The sequence below is a fragment of the Sturnira hondurensis genome, unplaced genomic scaffold (assembly GCF_014824575.4).
Source record: "Sturnira hondurensis isolate 20B ecotype Veracruz unplaced genomic scaffold, ASM1482457v3 Scaffold0006413, whole genome shotgun sequence".
Lineage (NCBI taxonomy): Eukaryota > Metazoa > Chordata > Mammalia > Chiroptera > Phyllostomidae > Sturnira > Sturnira hondurensis.
In genome coordinates, this window is record NW_028079044.1 from 37,309,424 (window position 1) to 37,333,280 (window position 23,857).

The 23,857-nt window shown below is 38.5% G+C and overlaps 1 protein-coding gene across 4 annotated transcripts in view; it reads right to left on the minus strand.

Moving 5' to 3' along the window:
* Positions 1-23,857, minus strand: part of TRPS1 (transcriptional repressor GATA binding 1) — a 233,423-nt gene that overhangs the window by 194,610 nt on the left and 14,956 nt on the right. The window contains exon 1 of one of the 4 annotated variants that reach the window (XM_037048426.1): positions 10,870-10,966. The exons of the other annotated variants lie outside the window; for them this stretch is intronic. Coding sequence (XP_036904321.1) covers positions 10,870-10,879 — 10 coding nt within the window. The 5' untranslated portion in view covers positions 10,880-10,966. Of the gene's footprint in view, positions 1-10,869; positions 10,967-23,857 lie in introns of those variants that run through there. 4 annotated transcript variants of the gene reach the window in all.

Here is a 23,857-nt window from a genome sequence, read left to right on the forward strand (position 1 = left end):
AAATCTTTAAAAAACATTAAAAAACTTAGACAAGGGGACTAAACGTGCATTGTATAAAGAGGAGTTAAAAAATCTAAATGAGAGCAGCAAGCCTCCGAATTGCTAAGTTCATTCTTCTATTTAACTGTGAGCTAAAAAACTCACCTGGGGGCTAGGGTGGGGGGCAGTGAGCATTCTCATATCTGCATCACTATCCATCTATACAGACACATGGATGCTCCTTTAGAGGCAGAGAGAAGCTTAATGCATATTGTGCCAAGACAGTTAAGCACGTTAAAAATATGTTTATCTTCCTAAAAATGCTCTTATGTGTATTAACTTCCATTACTGATATGTAACATACTCCACTTGCAAAACTCTAAATCCCTACTTGTAATTATTTCCTTCTAAATTAAAACTTACATCTAAAAGCTTTCTTTGCATTTTTAACTGTGCTGATATTTCTTTTCTTTCTTTTTCTTTCTTTTTTACTGATGTTCAAGTACAGTTGCCTCCATTTTCCCCGCATCTCTCTCCCCAGCCCCAGCCACCTCCACCTCCTCCACTTCAGCTTTGTCCACGGGTCCTTTATACATGTTCTCTGATGGCCCTTCCCCTTCTTTGTACTTTTAATAAAACAGTTTAGTATTAAAAAAAAAACAGGATCCAGTACTATTTCTGGGTTCTATGTTACAGCATCATTTAGACAGGTTTATGTAGTGGAAATAATCAGCATTAGAGCTTAAAAGATAATTCTGCTAACTACTTTATTGTACTGATTAAAATGTTTAACTATATTAAAAAATCCTTTTTCTGTAGAAGATGATGACTCACGTTCTCAAAATGGCACCTTCAAAGAAAAGGAATCTGGGTTTTCCAATATTACGAAGGTAATATGAATTAAGCATTAATGAACTTACTTTTATTTCATATAAATACATATACACACATGCATTTGTGAAATACACTTGCTCCGAAATATCTTGCAATAGATAATCAAGTGAATTACTCAGCCAAGGAAATCAACTGTCACAGTAACTTAAAAAGAGAGCTGAGATCATTAGTACTTATTTCCATTAAAGGAGAACTCACTGAAGATAAGAGCTATGTTAGTGACATCCTGGCCCTAAACAAAGGAAAAAAATCAAACCTTAAGGAGCGAAAACACGGTACAGCAGTTATGGGTCCAGTTTCCGAACCTGATTCGCATCGCCTGCGGGTGTGACTGCACCTCTCACTTTGCTAAGCCTCCGTTTTCAATCCCTATAATGAGGGAGTTACGGTAAATTAGGTCTACACTGCACCCTGCCTCCAAGATTTAATAATGATTCTGATTAATGGCTAAGGAACGTTAGAAAATCTTTCTCACTTTTTACTGTAGAAAACCTATATAAAGTATCCTTGAAAGACTTTAAATATTAAACCATCAACAACAAAAGACATCAGAAATCCCACTGATATCTATCATTCCCTCAGCTATTTACTCCCTCCAACATTCATTCATTCATTCATTCATTCATTCATTCAAATAAATGTATATCCAGCATCAGCTATGTGCCAAATGCATCTAGCAACATGACTATAATTTTATCATTCATGATTCATTTAAGAGAGGATATTTTTAAAAAGCAAGGAAGAATTTATAAGGAACCCCTTTCTCAAAGGAGATAAAACTTTTTGAGTATCTTTCCAAATACCATTTCAAACACATACATCCTGAATGAGACTAGAAAGTAAGAGGAAAGAGATGATGTAATGTAACCTCAGTCTCAAATCTTGCAGAGTGTGATTTTTGTTATAAGTAGCCGTTCTTATCATCATAGCATATCATAGCACATGACATTTCCTTATTGTTTTCCATATAATAAAACTATCAACTGTTTGGAACCAAAGCTTCACACACAAAGGAAAGACAGGATAGCCTTCTCCTTAATATATGTTTTTTCCATGCCTGTTTACCTCAACCGCCTAGAAGTACCGAGTTATCAGTTACACATTTCACGAAGATTTTATTTAAAAAATTAAACGAAGAAAAAAGAACAGCAAATTGTTTCTTTTGATCAAAAGTCTCCCACAAAGAATTTAAAGAATTAAACAAGTGATAGCAGAATAAAAGGAAGGTCAGCTACGGGGCCTATACCAAGCTAGATGGCTTCCATATGAACAGCATACAAAGTTCAGTTTTTCAAGAACATATGTGTTTGCTCATTGGTTTAGGGGGAAAAAGATTTGAATGCTGTCTACTCCATATATACAGATCAAAATCAGATTGCTTAAGTGAACTATAAAATGCAAGAGAACATTGTTTATCCAATTCACAAACTCAGGAATTGCTGAGAGAGTTTAAATGTTTCCCATTTCTTCAGATTCTGGGGCAATACTTCAATGGTAGATGGCTTTTCTTGTAAACGGCTTCAAACTTCATAAACCCAATGTCTGATCCTGTTCTTTGCTATCCACATCTATTCCATTTGCCCTCTGAATTGATTGTTCCTGAATCTCTAAAGGAATTTTTGGACATCTTAAATCCTGTTGAGATTAAAATGTCATCACCTTCAAACAACTCCCATCAAATAAATCTCTTATTAATTCACATTGAATTAATCCAAAATGATCCCTTCTATTAACATATGCTCCAGAGCACAAAGCCCATTAATAGTCATCTGGACACTAGAACTAACCCGAGCCTCCCTGAGATAAAAATGCACGTTATTTAGATATCCTATTTCAAAGAGTTTTGATGCTGGCCCAAACACAGTTTATTAGGCTCTTATTCTATCATGCTATGCTCTCTATATTTTAAATATCTCATTTCAAATGTACTAGTCTAGGTAAAAGGAGACAGTCTGGTAATCATGTCATATTTGCCCAAACCAGTCTCCAGATGGCCATAAAATCTTAGAGGAAGAATTTCCTTAATAATTTTACCTGTATGTGAACATATCTGGAAAAAAATGAAGCATGCGCCAATTTCACTAGATGGGATAATTAAAACAAAACAAGTGCACTTCACCAATATCCAGAGGAAAAAGGCATTATTTTCCCTTTCATATCAGGTGAGAGGCAAATGTATTAAAAGCTCCAATTTGAATAAGATTACAATTCCACTAAGCAAATTAAGAAATGTTACCATTCGTTTCCCCACTCACATGTCATTTTTCCTTTTGCTTTTCTCTAAAAAAAAAAATCAATTAAAATAATCCAAGATGACAACTGTTGATTCAAACAGGCCCTACTGACTCTGCATGTGCCCATGGGCCAGGCTCCACGCCACCCTTCCCTCTCTGTTAAGAATACGTCAACTGCTGCGTGGGCCAAGAGCCAAACACAAAATGTAAGTCATGAAAAAGTATAAATGTGTTGACTCTTCTGATGGTTATGATGTGACTGACATTTTATTTATATGTAAACTCAGTTTCCATTGATAATAAAAATAAGTGCAGTGCTATGTGGGTCATCTCTGACTTTCCCGCATTTGTTGAAAAATATCTTTGTACATTAAAAGGTGATTTAATTTTAATATATTAATTTTGCGTCTATTACTTTTTTTCAGAGTGCGACTAAACACAAGATTAAAACAACATCGTGAGGGCATATTGAGTACTTATACTGTGAATACATATATATTTTAAAACACACATATGTACATGTTAAAAATAATACTTAACATGTGATATTTAACATAATATATAACATTATATACAGCATATGTGTGTGTTAAATATATATACGTATGTACGTTAAATAGCTAAAGGGAAGGAAAGGAAGTCTGTGCCATCATTTACAATGGTTGTCGCTCATGAAAGCAATAAGTAACTCACAAACCACTGTGCTCCTCCCGAAGAAGCAGCTTAAAAGGCCACGCCCATCTGAAGCAACAGTCCGCAGAGCGAACCACAGGAGGGTCCAACAGGTCAGGCACGAGTTGCATACGGAATCCGCAAATGCACATGGGCAGCGAATGGGAAGAAATCAGCTCAAAATGTTGCTCTGCAAGTTCCAGAAGACCAGGGATCTCTGTTCGCCATGTATTGTTAAAAGTCCACTTAAATTAATAAACAGCACTGATGGGTATCTTCCACACTGTGTAATGAATACACACTAATGACATGAAATCTGGTTTGGATATCACCCTAGTTAGTGCTAAATGCTTAATGTAACCAACTTAATATCATTTTCCCTGCTGATAAAATCAAATTATACACACACAGGTTGGAACCATTTTTCTCCTGTGTTAAGTACATTGAAATTTCCAAAGAAAACTGATCATTTTTTTTTTAATGGAAAGCATTTGAAAACTGGAAAGCAGGTTCTGAGCGTAGAATAAGTTAATCCACTTTTTCCTCTGATTCTTAGGATGAGAAAAATTTTGTAGACATATTTTTAAAAAAGAAAGTATGTAGAGAATCCCTTAATAAATTGAGTAGGTAATAGGCTTAGAAATCTTTAGCCTTAAGTACTTTTTCTGAATAAACCATTATTTCGGGACATCTAGCTAGGCTCTGTTGCCGATTTTACTATGGAACTGTTTTAGCACAGATCACAAGAAATTCAACTATCTTCTCTACATTCTTCCCGTGATATCAGCTTCAAAAAACGAAATGTGAGGCGATTCTACAGTCATGTTAAGTCTAGTAGACACTGGACAGGTCGCATCCTCCTTTCAGAGACCCACAGTGTGTGTGAGCACCTATAGCTCAGAGAAGTCCTAGGCTGTAGGGAGTGGGGACTCTTAATTTGTATTGGATTTCCCGATGTCATCCTGCTTTGTATCACATACTGCCACTTACCAACAAAACTAATGTTCCACTGGACACAGCTGGAGAAGCGGTTCTGCAAAGAAATGCTTAAGGAAGAAAACTACTGATTTTAAAGCATATGTAATATTGTTAAGTGAAGCAGCATTTCTTCATTACCTTGGCAAGAAAACGAAGATGTTTCGATCTGAAATGGACCACTTTAAAGCATCTGTTCCCCCCCAACATGTTTATCAACATTAAAAGATTGGGATCCATTATCATAAACAATGTAGAATCAGTATTTTAAAGAAATGTATAGTAGCAGAGGGTTACAGCTGTGATAGACCAATGAGTGAAAAATGGCAGGAGATCAGCATCTAAGCACAAAATGATCTCAGAAGTCCAAATTGCACGTGCCCCATGTACACAGTTCATGCATAAAGAAGCCTTATTTTTTAGTTACTGTTTCTAATGCTGTCCACTATAGCTAATCAATTAAAACACTACCATCTTGTATACTAAATTTGTCTTATTCTGTTATAACTTGAATTTTACTTGATTAGTATTGTCAGAAACCAAACTACGGCAAAGAGTTAAAAAAAAACAGGGCATGTGGAAAGAGGTTGGAGAATGGCTACGATAGCACCGAGGGACCTACAGTTCACATAATGATAATCAGTAGTTCCCAAATGCCTGCAGACACCTAGAGAGTGGGCTCCCCTGTTATTAATAAATTCCCTTCCAGCTCCACTAGGTCTCCACCTCCAGATTCATCTGTACCCATAATAGAGGACAGAAAACCAATGCCCAGGCCACAGTCAGGAAACACATGTCTAGTGCAGACCGAGTCTACGATTGCAACCTTTTGTAGTAGCTTAGCATCAGTCTGGCTCATATTTCTGGGCAATGCAGAAGAGAAGTAATGTATACAGAGAGCGGCTTCCCCATCTCACCCTTGCAAATCCCAGGGTCTAGTTTTATGGGCTCTTGGATTTTGTTTTATTGTTATTGTACCCCCCACTGCCAAAGATTAAAACAAAAGATTAAAACTAAATTTAAAAATAAAAATAGGCTAGGGAGAAGCCAAAGTAAATCTGAAATAGGAAATTAATGTCAAGTTAATTCTAAACAAAGCTGGGCACAATGGTGAGGTCCAGGTCTGAGAAGGTTACTACCCAGCCTAGCTACCCCAGAGCCCTCTGCTTCAGCGATCCACCTAGTGGGGAAGAACGGCCATTTGATTCATACATGTGTGGCTCTGGAATGAGGCTGGAAATCAGCTCATTCAGGTAATCTTATCAGGCTTTGCACTGGAGTGCAATACAAACTTAAGAATCTGTGTAAACACATACACATGCAACCACACACACCTCTGAAAGATTTTCACCACCTGCACCCCATCGGTACTTTCTTCTTACCATCAATCTTATTGGGGACACTTAATCATAACAGACATATATATATATATATATATATACACACACACACACACACACACACACACACATGCACACATATTTCTAGATTCTGCTGTCTTACCAATAGTCCCTCAAAATCTAACTAAATGTTGAAAGAAATCCAAAGTCAGAACTAGTCTTTTTTAAGCTCACAATCTTGCATGTTGATGTATATCATAACCTGAATTCTTAGTTAATAACAAAAATACTGCCATGTCACTCTTACTATGAGTTAGGCACTATGCCAAGAGTGTATTATTTCATTTGATTCTCATTTTTACTGACAATTTTTTGAGTAACATACTTTTATTATCCACGTTTCACAGATGAAGCAACTAAGATTTAGCAAAGGTATAGCACTCACCTGGCTCACAGACCTAGCGCCTGAAGAGTGGGGTCTGAAGGAGTTTGAAGCCATGTGCAGCCACTTGGTTTCCCATTACGTTTCTCACACACTCTCCAGTATTTTTATGAGCAACATTACGTAATGTATTCATAGATATAAAAGTGATAGCACTTTAAGAAACTTACAAGAGAATACAATCCACCAGACACCACATGACAAAGCCTGTCATCAAATTCACTTGACTGGCTCTGTAGCTCTGTCAAGCGACTATACAATCTTCCCAATATTCTCTTGGACTACTTACGAGGTATCTTAACTTTTGCATTTGCCTCATAACACCTGGCACATCACTGAGTTTATCCAATTATCCAAGTCTGGATTTACTTCTGAAAAGATCTCTATAATCCCCTCAAGCCAAAGTGAGTCTTTTCCACTATTATCTAGGGCAATTTTTACACCTTTCCTTGTAAGGTTACCTATCACAACACAAGGTGATTACGTGTTTGTGTTTTAGACTACCTTACTGAACTGTGGAGTCCTCTGCCAGATGACTGCTTGTTGTTCTTCATTCAAAAATTAATATATGCTCTTTCACATATGTGATTATGTTAAAAATATTTATATAAAATGATACTTAAATACCTATACACTAACCATTCTCAAGCTTTTCCCAAAGCCACACCTGTGAGGCCCAAATTCTATGACAATGCTTATTGCAGGGAACTAGGGTAGCACACTGGGGCAAATGTACGTAAGTTTTTAAGAAGCTGAGTGATACTTACATGGCCCCTCCCACTGAGACTAGCCTACCAAAGAGCAGACACTCACAAAAGTTTTTACTGGATAAATGGATGTTAGCGCATTGGAAAATTTCTCCATATTGCTTATCTCTTCCAGGAAGGTCTAAATCTCTTAACATAAAAAAGACTTAAGAGAATGAAAGGTAGAATAATGCTAAAGTCATCTATCCACTTAATTAATAATAAACCAGGATAAATAGGGGCCCCCCAAATTAATTTTGCCTTTTTTAGGCCGAAAAAAAGAATCAGATACCATAACTCTAGATTCCTGGCCATAGAAACATATGTATAAGTAGTGAGAAATAAGAAATTTTAAATGTATTTTTGTAAACTGTGAACCACAACTCTCTTGGTTTAATTTGGCTTCTACATATGTCTATATATCTTTACACATGGAAAATATTTGTGGATTGAATCACACAGAGGAAGTTTTGTTAAAAAATTAAGCACACTCTATATAGTAATAATTCTATAATAATGCTACTAAAATCAGTCAACTAAATTTTGTAAGTTCATATATCTGTATAATCTGCATGAATATCATATTTAATATATATCAAGTGTATTTACTATAATCACATGCACTTAATATATAAATTTTATTTACAAACTTTTCACTATGCATTCTCTAACATTCCAAAATTCAAAATATTCTGTACTGGCAGCATAATATATAAAATAAATTAAAGTTGCCTTTTAAAGGAATACGCTGGGACATAAAGAACACAGAAAGATCTCAAACATCAGGATCAGACTCCTACAACTTAAAAAATCTACAATGACATAATACCAGAAGTTCAATTAAAAGTGTACACACACACTTCACAAGAATGCTCACAGCATCATTCTTTGAATTGTCAAAACTGGGAACAACCCAAATGAACACCAACGGTAAAACAGATAAAAAAGTTTTGGTATATGTCTGAAGAATAGAATGCACAGTCATACAAGAGAATATTATAGTGCAATAAAAATAAGCCATGTACAACAACATGAGTAGATTTCACAAGTGCGATGTTGCGCATGTAAGACAGGAAAGAATGCATATTTTTATACACATGAATGTTGACTTTTAATGCACCTAAAGTTCAAAAGCAAGCAAAACTATTCTCAAGTGTGAACAGTCAAGAAAGCGGTTAATTCCTGGGAGAAGGAAAGGAACGAAGAATAGGAAGGGTCCCTAGAGAGCTTGTAGGATACCAGTGATGTTTCTCTGACACAGGAGAAAGTCACACAAGAATATTTATTTTGTAGTAACTCCTTGAGCCACAGACACATATTCTGTGAATTTTTCTGCTAAAAAGTTAGAGAGTGAGAGTATGTGTGCATGACATGTGTGTGTGATGTGTTTCAGTGACACGGCATTTGCTCTGCAGGGACCATGGAGTAACAAATTGAGAAGAAATCTTTCAGCTGCTGATTTTCTTTTTTTTTTTTTTGCTGGACAAACCAAGGTCTCCAATGGAGCGGAATGCTGTCTTGATTACTAAGGCCACACAGAGCCCGGATGCACCAAAGTAGGCAACAGGGTGGTAGGAGGAAGAAGAGAAATGAGAGAAGAAAGTAAAGAGTTCTGGACAAAAGAGACTTGAAAGGGTAAAAGGATTAAAAAGAGATCGAGATCGGAGGCAAAAACAAGAACAAAAAGCAACAGATACCCCCTGAAGGGAAAGACAGTAAAGACAAGGAAACAGGAGAGGAGAGCTCTGTCTTTCATTCTGCTGCTGGCCACGGTGGGGTTGGAAGGCAGCAAAGCACAGACACGTATCTGTAGTTATTAAATGTCTCATTAGGATACACTACATCAATTAGACCACAGAGACAAACTAAGTCAAGAGGATTAATATGCTGTTGTTGGTCCCTATTAGACACCAGCCATTTGCTTCGTGGCTCACGTAATTCTTCTCTCATTTAGTCCTCACTAAAGCCAGCAAGGAATCCATGAGCCCTATTTTTACAAATGAGAAAACAGGAACTTAAAAATGAGATAAAGTAACCTGTTAACCTTAGAAGACTGGATAGAATCAATGAAAAACAGTAAGAAAAAATACTGTGACGTTTTCAGACAGCTGACACATGTAAAATCCTGAGCATTTCTATAAGGCTGAATAAAGGCTGGGTTTAAACGAAGTGTGTGTGTTTAAACGAAGTGTGGCAGAGTCTGCCTTCCTCTGAATCCTCAATCTATGTAATGAAATATTCCACCTCACAAATCAAATATTGATGGCTGTTTCTCGTCTCGCATAAAAAAGATAAGTTAATGGGTAAAATCCTATCTGTTTTAAACTTTCCAGCTGGTTAATATTTTCTGAAGACTTTGGCTTCTCTTATCACGTGGTGGCTAAAAAAGGAGTGAATGAGCAGCACACCAACATTAAGAGAAAAAATGAAAATATTATTTCTTATAATTGTTTCATGTGGCATTTCACGTTTGTTTTGTAGGTTCAAGCATACATATAATACAATAACATGTTATCCTACAGAAAGATCTGTGATTTTGATGAAATTTTTTTACTGTCTAATAAGATAGTGCCAATAGTCCTGTGGATTCCTATTATAAACAATTCAATATAATCCTGGAAATTAATCATTATATTATAAATTAATATGTTCATTTATACATCAATATACTAAAGTATATGTGAATATATATTTATTTAAAATTGATCTCTTCCCCAAAGCTTAGTATTCTGTCTATGAAGCAGAAGTTGACACATTTAATTCGCAGTAAAGTTACTGTTTGCTATTCCGTGAATGTGGAGTACCAAAGGCTTAAAATTCTTGTTCATCCGGTTGGAAAATAAAGTGCCAAAATAACATCAGATATCACATACACATTCTGCTTATGGGCAAGGGCACTTCATAATAAAATTTCTAACCAATTGATCCATTCATATAGTACACGTTTATTGAGCATATATGTTTAAAACAATGTGGCTGAATACCAAATTAAGAAATTTTAAGAGAAATTTTGCTTTCTAAGAAACTAGCTCCTTCTGTCAAAGAAATAAGAGTCACAGTAAGTATCTCAGTAACAATACAGGAAGAGATAGGATTTCACACCAAAATCATTAGTGCAAACAATATTTGCACTAAATCATTAGTGCAAATGCCCTCGAAGGCAAAGGTAAGTCCTCAGTGTCTGCTGTTATTTTTTAAGGAGTATTTTTACCCCCACTATTTCTTTCCCTCATCATAGCATAACGTGGTCAACAGCATTGGAAATTCTTAAGGAGATGATAGTGGAGATGATCCTGAGGGGGGAATAAAAAAATAAAAATAAAAAAAACTTTAAGAAAGAAGAAAACAGCACTGCAGCAAACAGGAGTCAGAAAAACAAAGGAGGCAGAAAAACTCTCCAATAAACATGTCAGGGGACAGCGGAAACCCCGAGGACGGGGGAAGGCGAGTTGTGTAAAGGGGGTCAAACAAACGTAATGAAAGGAAACTAGATGTTTGGTGGTGAGCACACAATAGAGTGTATGAGTACGGAATTGTAATACTGTGCACCTGAAGTTTAGAGAATGTTAGTAACCAGTAATACATACCTACATCCATCAATAACTATCTGGGTTATCAGAATATGTGTTCCAAAGGGTGTAAGTTAGAACCTCGAATCCCAGTTGTTGAGGCTGGAGCATTTGTAGAAACAGGAACCCGCCGGAAGTTCCTAATAGAAGAAATTAGGAAAACTAAGCTAGAGGAGGCGCAAAGTCTACACGGAGGAAAGGCTGAACATGAAGAGATGTCATATATCCCTCACAAAATCAAGTATGTTTCCACTAGGTCATAAATGAAGGGAGATTTTTTAAACCTCAGAAATAGCCCAGATGAAAGGATGGAGTTACTGAGATGCATTTGTGAAACATTAATGATACTGGATTATTTAGGCATGTGTGTGTGACTGTATCTCCAGTAGTTTAAATTGGAGTTATATCTATTAATGTTCTCTTTTTCTGCTTCAGTATTTATATCCCAGCCTGGATAATCTTCTCCTTTGGCCATTCATGTTGATAGTCTCATGACCAAGTAAAGTACCCTATATATAAGTAGGTGGTGTTGAGCAAATATTTATGGAGCGCACTTATTGAAGTTGTTATTGAAACTCCGCAGTTAGTGAAGGTTACTAAAAAGACAAAAATAGAGTTAATCAACTGACTAACTTAGCTCCTTGACACCCATTTGTCTGTGTCTGAAGTGCCTGCCCATACTTGGTGTTTTATCTTGGCCCTGTTGATCCCTAGTCCATTCCAGTGCTTCAGTTTTTAGACCTGCAGCCTTTCATGAAGTTTTCCAAAGTAACATAAAATGATTCCAGATCTTTCTTGTCCCAATGGGAGTTCACTCAGAACATGGTGGAAAATTCAATAATAATCCAACTAGTACATTCGGATTCATGTAAATCAGTAGTTAAAATAATGGCCAAAGAGGGTGATGGGACTAAGAAGTACAAATGGGTAGTTACAGATTAGTCCCAGCGATGTAAATTATAGCATAGAAAATATAGCCAAAAATATCATAAAAACTATGTATAGGGCCAGGTCGGTACTTGAAATAACGGGGGGGGGGGTNTCCATTCCAGTGCTTCAGTTTTTAGACCTGCAGCCTTTCATGAAGTTTTCCAAAGTAACATAAAATGATTCCAGATCTTTCTTGTCCCAATGGGAGTTCACTCAGAACATGGTGGAAAATTCAATAATAATCCAACTAGTACATTCGGATTCATGTAAATCAGTAGTTAAAATAATGGCCAAAAAGGGTGATGGGACTAAGAAGTACAAATGGGTAGTTACAGACTAGTCCCAGGGATGTAAATTACAGCATAGAAAATATAGCCAAAAATATCATAAAAACTATGTATAGGGCCAGGTCGGTACTTGAAATAACGGGGCAGGGGGGTCACTTTGTAAAGTATGTTTGTCTAAACACTATGCTGTGCACCCGAATCTAATATACAGAGCAATACTGAATGTAAACTGTAACTAAAAATTTGGTTTACCAAATTGAAACAACTTTGGTTTACCAAGTCACAACTGAAACAGAGAGAGAGAGATAAACAGAGATAATCTAGCTCACTTTAATTTTTAAAACTACCATTCAACTAATGCAAGTGAAGACCGGTCACGTATATTTTAACTGGAATCAAGGGTATTAAATTTTCTCAGATAACAAAACAAATAAAGTAAAATAAAACAGTCGCCAGAAAGCCCTCAACACAACATTCCTCTTTATTTCAGGCCAGCTCTCTACAGAGGAAGACTTGGCGAACCTCAGATTTAGGTGCTAAATGTTCCTCTAAGATTCCATCTTAAAGAACTACTTCCTGGTAACTACTCAAGTCTCCCAATTCCTCTCCATCCAGATGGTATTTGTTTTTCAAGTAGGGGCACTCCAAAATCAGGTCATTTTTAGGCAAAAAACAGTGCTCTCTGTGCCCATTCAGAGCAATCACCCTAAGACTCCGTAGCGGAGAACCTGAAGATAAGAACACAAAGAACGAGCTGACCACTGGTTAAGGCCATGAAGGCACCTTTAGGCACAAAGCCAACTGCATTTTTAGCCAAAAAATCTGGCACCGTTCTCAAGTTTGAGATAGTAGGCCTTGCAAAAAGTCCTGGGCAGAGATCTCCTTGTACTTCCAAAAGCAATTCCTGCTGAAACTGCTTCTTCCCCCCGCCCCCTAGTTTGGGCAGAATAAATAAAGACAGACGAGCCCACACTTACAGTTAGGCACACAGGCAAAGGACTGCAGAAGTATGTCAACTAACAGCAAGAGCAGTTGTGATCAGATTTTTATCCTCTTTTTTGAAATTATCTGCATTGTCTTAGCTCCTATAATAAAAAGTATAACCTGCCTACAAAGTTACTTTTTTAGAAGGAATGAAGAGAGAAGAGGCTGCACGTTAAATACACAGCACAGTAGACGTTGGAATAGACTGTAAAAGGCAGCAGTGAATGCAATGGTCGGTTCACTCCTCACCCTTCCCCAGCTGACTAAGGAGCCTGAACAGCAGCACCCAGAGTGAGAGCTCTCGCTAGGTTGAATGAAGAGCGACGACATCAGGCTGCCAGCATTCATTCCGGGCAGAGGTACTTACTTCTTGAACAAATGAACGCATAGTATTACATGCTTTTTTAAAAGAAGGCAGCCAAACATTTTAGGGTAGGGAAAAAGTGAATTTGACTACATTTCACTTTTTAAGGCACTGAAATTGTTGCTTTAAATTAATGTTTCTCTTAAACAGTTGAAGCACAGTGTAAATCAAACAGCAGCAGTGCAAAGTCTGATGTCTATGTCATTTCATGAGAAAAGCACTGGATACAAAGGTATTGTGTCTTTTAACAAACCAGGGGACCTTAACTTCTGAAAGTGAGGATACTCAGACCTCCCCAGTTCCACAGTCTGTTACCAAGGAATGTCATAAGCAAAGACTGGAAAATATGATTTAAACAGAAGCATATTTGTATCTTATTTAATTATCAATCATTGCTTTCAGAGAAAAACTTCTCCTTTATAAAAGGCATTTGTAAAAATTCTTCATGATGAATTCCTGATTTTATGTGTATCCCTCTCCTAATATCCAACTTTGTGTGTTAATTGGAAATAGGCTCATAAGTGGAATGATACAACAATAGTCTCCGAATTTGAAGAGGTCCTGTTTTTTCATGATAGAGAATATACATGTTTCCCTAAATCACTAAATAAAACAGACCCTCTCTTTACTCTGCAGTTCCTCTCCATCCCTGCCTTTAACACTCTTCACAACAGCAAAGTGAACACCCATTTCTAAGCTTTAAAGCCATCAGGCCGACCCCTGAAAATTAAAACCACCAGTTTGCAAGGAAATTCACAGCACTGAGGAAATCCTAGGGCGAATATGAATTTACACAAGAGACCAAGATTCTGGGAAAGGCCATGGAAATGAATTGTGGACAACAAAGTTATCATATCAAAGACTGTCCACAATACATGTTCCAAAGATTTGAAGGCAAGACAACTTTACTTTCTCTTCTTGACTCCTAAGGTGCCCACAAATATTGAAGGATGTAGCCTGTGATCAAATCGGGGTTGGCTCCCAGTGAAAGATACACTGATATACTGAATACTTGAGGTTCTACCAGTAACTCTTTCATTTATTCCTGCTCTCCCTTAATTAGTAGGTAACCCTCTGAGCTTCAGAGACCGACAATGAGACTTATTTATTCATCCAGGTACTTAGACTTGACCAGTCTTGGGCAATTTAACTATTTAACTTGACTCAATATTACTGCTTAACTTGGGGGGCAGGGTGCAGTGGGGAACAGTCTGGATTCATTTGCAGCAAGTTTTCTGTCTAACTTAAAAATATTTTTGAAGAAATATGGTAAAGTGATTCTCCTTCTGGAACCAGACCCACTGACACTGTCACATTAACTCACAGCTTGTTAAATACTGTGCAATTTTTCTATAACATTCTTTGTTATGAGACTAGAATCAGCATATGGGAATTGCTCTTTTCCTGCTAAACTGAAGTCATTACTAACTACTCATCTGTGGCATGTACTCTTTCTTGCAACCAGGGATTTTAGCTTCACAAAATTTAGAAACTGCCACATTGTTTCTTGGCACAGCTTTCCAAAGTGACATCATTCAAATTTTGGAAAACTCTGTTATAGCAAATACTTGAGCAGGTTCTGGGTTAAGGATTGCCCAGAAGGGGCAGCAGGGTCTCCGTAGAGACCAACCACAGCTCACCCTCTCAGTCTATACCTTCACATGCCTTTCATTAGAGACACGTGGAATCACAATGAGCTCACAGATGCATTTCAAAATGGGTTATCAAATTACCAGAATATGGAAATGACTTCCAGTCACTGAAAATCTGTATTGAAACACAACTGTGAAGGGAGCGGCAAAAGCTCCACTTTTGGTTCACTCGATTTCCAAAGTCAAGGACTGTGATTTTAAGTAGGCATACTTATTGTATCAAATGCTGTATGTGTAAATCATAAGTACAATATAAATACAAATACAAGTATAGATAGAAACCTACTGACTCGTTTGTTTACTGCAGAACACAAAACATATGAGGACCTGTGTCTATATCATGAAGAAATTTCCAAAGAATCACATCATTCAGACCCTCTGCAAGTCTCATTTTGGAAACTGGGTGATTTCTGGGACTTCCTCTATTGTTTGAATACCTACACAACAAAAAGAGAAATTCTAGTTTTCTAATCAATACACTGTGAGCCCTTAGTGCCAGAGCTCGTGACTTTTTTATTCCAACTATAATTCGACAGGAGCATGTGCCAACAAAAACTTAGTATTAGTACTCTCAAGAGTACTTCTTTTCTATCGAATCAAAAATAATTCCAATGGTTCACTGTAATTTCTCCTAGAAATTATTAAATGACATCTCATGTGTCACTGTTCACATGATAGTTTGAGCTTCTAAACTTAAAAAAACCTCATTAATTTTAATCATTTTGCTATTTCTTTAACAGACCCATTTTGTGAATAAATATTGTTATCTTCACTGTTAAAAGCATGCGTACCTCCTGAAAAGGAAAAAAAAATAATTCACACACACCAAACCTGAAAATTTAGCACATGTGGTCGCAACTGATGCCTTGGAATCGCGGCACCATACAGCACAGCCTAGAGAGGCTATAAAACCACATGACTATTTACTATTCTCCTGCGGAAAGAACTGGGTGACCTCAGTAGTAACAAATCATATTTATTCACAGAGTGCTTATAATCACATATCCCACATATGGAAAAAAGACAAATTCTGAAATGCCCAGAGTGAATAACTAAATATTATCTGTGAGATACTACCAAGGAAAGGGCCTGATGTATTCTGACAAAGTTACCACAGCCTCCTGACAAATAACACAATCATTAATTCCGCAGGAAGATTCCGTAAGACTCATTTGGGAGAAGAGGAAGACATTTCATGAAATAAATACAAAAAGTAAGCTGTTGACTGGAAATCTCTGGCTTTCAAAAAGATACACATTAAAAAACATCATGTCTTAAAATTAAGTACCGATGTAAATAAGTTTAAAATAAAAGTGATGGCATGGGTCCTTAACGATCCAAAAATGAAGGCACAAACAATGTGAAAAAACACAAACATGTCTTTCAGTAACTTTTACATTCAGAGTGGCCGTGAACACCAATGTTTCTACAACAGAAATCCAAACGTGAGCTCTGATGAATTAAGGCATATATTCTTCCAAGGAAACGATACCAGTGAAGCTTCTGGAATTAACTCATGCTACTCTCCTCTATAAGTCCGCTCTGTTTATATCCTAAATATTCACTTTTTGAATTAAAAAATATAACAAGGCCTTAGGAACACCATTTGAAACAGTCTAAGTGAACACTCCATAGTTAGTGATATGCAACAATTAAAAAGACTGAAAACAAGACAATGATTATAATTATTATTACTGTAATCATAAGTATTCTCACAGCCCCTTGGCATTCACGAAACCTGCTTTCCTTATATAGTTTACATTGATTCTCCCCTCCCTCCAGCCTGCTCCCAGGTAGTATTACAGGGTCACTGGGGAAACTCTAAACTACAGACGGTAGAGACTTACTCTAATTCTGATTTCAATCCAACAAGGCCACACCACAGATAGGAAAACACAGCGACGACCTACTGCTCTAACCCAGCTGGACACTAGCCTGCTTCAGACAATCACAGGTCCCAGAAGGCAATGGGATAGATGGAACTTCTTTATCCTATTTTGTACTGCACATATCTGGAAAACAAATAAGCTTGGGAAAAGGCCAAAGTGCTCAAATAATTGAAAAAATGCATTTAAAAAAGGCTGAAAAATATTAGGATGCACATTTATGACCACTGAGGTAATAAGACCTCCTGGGCTCTAGGAATGGCTGCTCTAACAAGAAGAAAACTTCATGATGGGCTCAGCCTTCGTTTGTATGTTAGAATCAAGGTTCCCGGTGCTGACTTGAGTACCTTTGTTTTCATAGGGTAAATATTTAGTTAAGTTTGAGGACAGAACCGGTACTTACTAACTGAATCAGTGTTGTTTTTATTTTCGATCATACGATTATTATTTTCTTTTCAACATGTTACCTTAAAATGTAGTATATTAAAGCACCTCCAGTTTTATACTCTTATGAAATCAACAAGGCCCCGGCTACTTCAGAACCACTTTTTATAGTCCCCCTGTCCACAGCAATGCTCGAGGTTAATCTGTTGTAAGTTTAAAAGAAGGGCCTACATGTCCCTCTTCTTTTGAATTTTAAAATTAACTAAGGCATCAATACATAAACCCCATCATGTACCATGTACAAGTTAAAGGGGTCCCCTCACATCCAGCCTGTATATCACTTATTTTCTTTCCGTCGATCAGAATGAATTTGTCAAGGCAAAAAAATGAAGCAACTGGGCACATATTATATGACTCAATCAAGTTCATTCCTTGCTACACATGTCTTGTACTAAGAGCTTTAAGAGCAGCTCTACTAAAAATACTGGTGTGCCATGATATGGGCTTAATAATACGAGCTCCCAGAAAAAGAAATGAGTACAGAGGGTGGAAAAAGCATGGCTTCAGAAAGAATTAATTTAAAAATAAACTCGATGATGTACAGGGATAGAACTTGATAGGGATCCATGCAGGGCAATGTCTCAAAATTTGTAATTTAAGAAAAATATAAAGGCCTCAATTCCCAGGAGCTCCAGCCACTCCAGAGAGGCTTGCTCTGCTGATAAAGACTGCTCCATTATAACGCGAATTGTGATTTAGTGCATTTGACTTTCTTACATTTATTTTATCCAGAGCTTTCCGGCCGAGAATGCAGGAGACACAATCCTTCCATCCGTGTTTGCACGAATAAATACACTTACAAATATCAGAAATACTGGTGTAAGCAGCTCCATGAGAACTCTCAAAAAGTATGTGACTGACCGAATGAGTAATAATACACTTTTAATTACTGTAAAGAAAACCTAGAACTTCAGGTATGTCTTCCCTGGCGACTATGCCCACATGTTGCACACAACACACGGGTAGGTAGGTGAATGGAGAGGAGTGTTGATAAACCCATGTTGGGATCAGCAGGAGGAAATGAAATTTGAGCATCAAATCAAAGGAAGGCAGCAGAAAAAAGAGGAAGCAAGGGAGAAGACATGACAAGGAGAGTTGATAGAGGACACAGGAAACCAAGCTGGGAAGTGGGGAGAAGGGCAGGGAGGTAGGAGATGCAGGCGGAGGGAAAGGCGAGCACCAGGCGGGCTGCAGGCGGCTCACCCCAGGGCAGGGCTTACACGGAGAGACGAGCCCGGAGGAGAGCAAGGAGCGGGGCTGGGAGCCCGGCGCGCACCAGCCAGCCCGCCGAGGTACAAGGGGGAGCCAGCGCGCACACCACGGCCTCCGCAGGACTTCCTGCGACAACACGCCCACCCCACAGCCCGGGTAGGGGCGCGCGTGGTGGCTGCAGCCGGCCTGGGGTTCATGCGCAAGAGAACACCACCGACACACACAAAGCTCCCGCGCCTGCAGCTTCAAAGGCAGGGCCACAGACAGCAAGCAGCCTCCTTCCAAGACAGCCAGCTCACTCTGCAGCTTCCTGGCGAGGAGTGAAAAAACGGAATCCTATTTTTGCTACTCATCTGCGGTTCTGATTCTTTATTTCTCCTTAAAAGAAAAATCAAAGGAAAAAGAGCTGTGTTACTCTTTGCTTTTAGTTCTGTGACTATACTAACCACCAAAACACGCTGCATCTTTATGCTTATTCATAAATATAAGTTACTTCTTTAAAATAATCCAACAGAGACAAAAAGGCTAATACTTAAATGACAAAAGTTGGGGGTTTTTATTTATGGATTTTTTGGGTCGGCTTGTTTTAAGTCTGACCCGAACCAACCTCTCCTTTTTATGTTGTGGTTCTGCACAGAAGCTAAGTCAGGATGCCACACTTGTGAAGACCCCACTTGGAGCAGAAGGAGTTACCGGAAAGGGCAAATAACTTAAGAAACACAAAGTCCTGAGGATTAAAGGGACAGTACCACATCTCCATGTCATTCAACAACTTCCCCTCGGAGATTGCTGATCACAGACTTTTTACTGTAATGGAGCCAAGAAGAGGCAGTTACTTAGACTAATATGATTTTTTTTTTTTTAACCAGGAGATTGCAGCTTGAATCACGGTGGAAAAAACACAAGTAGAATGTGAATCATGACTAAAGCCAGAGTTTTAAATGCCTTATATAAAAAGGTGACGGTTTTATCACTGACAATGAACAAAGGTAGATTGGGGCCTAAGAAGAAAGCCTGGAACAGGGCTGATATAGAAGCCACCTAGTTTTTGAAACCTCTGGCAAATACAGCAGTTCAAAACCCTGTTCACAGCTGATGAGAAAGGAAGAAATCAGAAAGGAATCAGAAAGACTGATTCCCAAAGCCTTCACTTTCCAGCCAGATTGCCTGGCTTCCAGTCCTGACGCTGCTCTTGCTACCTGTCAGAGCCTAGGCAATGTATTAAAACTTCCCTGAGAAATGTGATAGCTGCAGGTCCTGTCCACATGGAGACAGTACTCTCAGCAGAGAGCTCAAAAACTAGGGGCCCTGATCATCATTTAAAGGCGGCCCCTCGTGGAAGGCTAAGCTCTTTGAGAAGCAAGCAGCCTTTTCCCCGGCCAGCCTAGCTCTACCCAGCTCTACCCATGGCCTGTGGCTGCTCCCAACTTTTATTTAGTGATCAGTGCTGGCTATGCATAGACCAAATCAGATTGTTGTTGCTCTACACCGCTCATTTCCATGCAAACTATGTCCAGCCTTTGGGCAAAGTTTGCATGCCCTCTGCTCCCTGATTTTCACAAGTGCAAACACTACGACTGACACATTAATAAATGTGCTCCTTCCCATCATCAAAGGGCACCTCGCAGCTTTAGCAGACAGGAAACTGGCCCCGTGCACGTGCTGTCCAGCTGGCCCATGGAGGCGTCTTCAAGTGCGTCCACTCCTCCTACATACAGTCTGATAAGGAACATTTTCATGGAGCCAAAACATACATTTCCTTCCTCTCCTTCTGCATCTAACAGACGTGAGAGCTGGAGAGTCATGTCAGGGATTATGAAACTGCAATAAAGGGATTTCTAAGCCACCAACAGGACCAGAACAGCAGGACTAAATTTCGCCTGCTCACTTTCAACCCAAAGTACGCGCCCCTTGGTTCAGTTGTGGAAAAGTACAGAGGATTTAAGAACTCTTATTTATTAACTAGACTGTACTCTTCAACGAAACTCTTTCTACTGTCAATAAAGAGTTTGTAAAATTCAGACAGGTACTACTGTGAAACATCCAACAGTCTCCGTTCCAGGATTTTTAAAGTTTCTCATAGACATGAGAGGACATTAGAAAAACATGTTTGAAAATGCAGCTAGCTAAGGTTTCTAAAAAGCTTTGGAATGTTTTATTATTAAGGAAGAATAGATAAATGTGAGTCCTAGAAGTAAAGAAATTTGTTAAATAGATCTTCTCCTTGATTTATTCTTCACAGGTCCATGTCCATTCAGATCTGGAAATGCACAATAATAACTTTCCAGAGCTGTTTAAAATGATATTTATGTGCTTAACATTCACATATTAAATAAAGAACTTCTTAATTCTCAGATTAAGGAAAGTTTTTTTTTTTTTTTTAGTTTAAAAGAAAAAACTACAGAGAGAAGGCTAAGGAGATGGCCTTTAAAACCAAACTTCAATTTTTTTCCTTCACTTTTAAGATGAAATGAAAGGTGATTATTAAAAACGAAACATTCAAAGATGTCTCAGGCATTCTTGTTCCAACATGAGAAATGTCTCAGAAGCTATTATTCAGCTACCACTTTACTGGCCATCTCGTAAGGAGCCTGGATATTAAATAGAGCAAAAAGGGGTTCGCTGTCACTGCCTTAAACCCGGGCCCCCCAAAGCCGCATTACTATGGTTCCGCTCAGCTCCTGACACACCCTACCCACCAATACCCTTGTTAGATCTTCCAAAGATACACATCACCCTGTCCCTTTAGAATCCAAGCATTGGGTCACTTACAGGTAACTTTCACCACGAAGCCAATACAGAAGCCACTGACCTCCAGCATCACATTTGGGCTGACAAATACTCCATACATGGCCATTAAAACCGCACACTTCCAACTCACGACCTTGCAGCCTAGCACTGTCATCGCTCGTGTGTCAAGGGCACGTCATTTATTCCTTTGTATCTTTGATTACTTCCTAGTACCTTAGATACAGTATCAGTAAAGCACAACAAGGCGCTGGGGTTTTCATTTTTCTCTAGTTTGCAAATGTACTGGGGCCTCCCTTTGCCTCAGTTTCCCTGACACTGTCATACTTGACTTAGTGATACTAATCAATAAAAGACAACTTGAAAGCACACTGCAAAACACAACGTATTAAGGCACAGCCAGCACTGTTACACTTTAGGAAAAATACATTAGGGAAACTCCAAGAAATGTGTATTGATTAGGCAATATCAGGTAATCTTTTTCTTCTCTGAAACCTGACAACCCAATTTCATGATTTTCTCAACATCTCAAAGTCTCGCGCTCTTCTGGACGAAGTGTTCTTCCCCCATGTGCCAATTTAATGCAACCCTTTTGAGAAGCCACCATATCCAAGGCATTGTAAAGAGAACAAACATGAATTGGGTTATGTTCTCCCTCTCCTCAAGCTTGCAACAGGAGCCCAGAACAGGGGTGTTTACATCTAAACAAAGAGCAGTGGGAAGGCTTCCGAAAGAAGAATTACAAAACCAACACCTGAGGAACGGGCAGAATTCCTCTAGGCAGGGTTAGATGCACAGGCTTTCTCAGAGGGAGGAACATGAACCCAGGCTGGCTGCAGAATGCTCTGGGACTGAGTATTTGAGTTCCAATGGCAGTGGCATTGGAAGAGCACAGACACTGGAACTCAGAAGCCAAGTTAGTCTAGAGGTGACTGCACTGGAGTTATTTCATTCCGATCCAAAGCTGAACGCTTATACTCCTCAAGGAAAAGCGTAGAGATGAAGAAAGTCAAGGATAGACGAGAACAAGTATGGCAGGGCCCTAGAAGCCAAGCCAGGACGGACGGGCAGGAAAACGACAGGCAGCACCCAGTCTATTGAAGAGATGAAGTCAGATGGAATGGCCACTGGGCTTGGCCACCACGAGGCCACTGGTGTGCTCTGTGCAGCACCATTGACCAAGGGAATCTGCCTGGCAGAGTTCACTGAGCCCGGAAGCAAAGGTGTACATGGAAGGAACCCCAGATTCAGGCTTTCCATACTTTCCCCACTCTGGGATTATTTTTATATCTGAGTAGGTTTATCTTTATTCTGAAAAAAAATAGACCACATTCCATATCTGGCTTAAGAACATTCTAATTAATAAATCTCAAAGAGCAACATTTTGACTCCATGCCATGCCAAGAACAAGATGAAATCCATCTGGAAATAAATAAAAAGTAGCCTTTTGTCTTGTTTTACCTTGTATTTTTCCACATTGTCAAAGGAGATAGGTTGAATATTTGCCCATCATTACTTAAAATCACCCCAGTGCTTAAACCCTCACCCACCAGTCAGCTTCAGCAGCCCTCTATCAGCTACAGAATCGCAACTGGATTTTTCCTAGACTCCAAGAATGCTCCATAAATACCTACCACTAGATTACAATCCAAATGGGCAGAAGATAAACGCACTCAACGACCCTCTACAAAACATCCGGGACAGTCTTGGCTCACAAACTTGTGCCACGAGAGCAAGTGTGAAACAGACTGCAAAATATAACGAGGAATGTGTGAGAGGAGGGTTACCAAGAGTAAGTCAATATAATGGCAGAGTCGTGATGAAGGGGGAGTAAAATTAAAGGCATACTGATTTATCAGCAAAGCAAATCCCTTACCAAATGGCAAGGAAAAATAAAATACAAAAACTCATCTTTTAAAAACCTTTTCTGGGTGTAATCTCTTTTAAAAGTCAACAAGAAAGTACATTCTGATCAGCAAAGCCCGGAATAAGAGTCACTTTGAACCTATTTTGGTCTGCAATGCCAAAAAGACACAGCAAGGTTCTGATCCCCTGAAGTAAAAAAAAAGAAAAAAGAAATAGTCCATATATTGGAGAATCCAGTAATTTATTTAGGAAAATAAATGTTAAATCACATAAAGGAAAACTAGGGCAAACGAGGCATTTCTAGCATTTCCTATGGTTCTATCAGGTATACCTTGGATTTTAAACTATAATTAATAGTCAGCATTTAAAAATCAACTATATAAAAAGATAAAAGCCAGAGAAAGTGTTGGAAAAAATTCCTTGGTAGTTATGTAATAAGAATAACAGAGGTTTCCAGCCCTTCCTGTACAGCTCGCTCACTACACCAAGAAAGAGATTTTATGTGGGATAACCAACATATTCTTTAACCCACGTTGGAAGAATTGCTTTTTAATGTGGATAATCATTCCATTGCTCTCTGATTTCATTGATGATCTCTGACTGACTGAATATGATCATTCACCACAAGCAAAC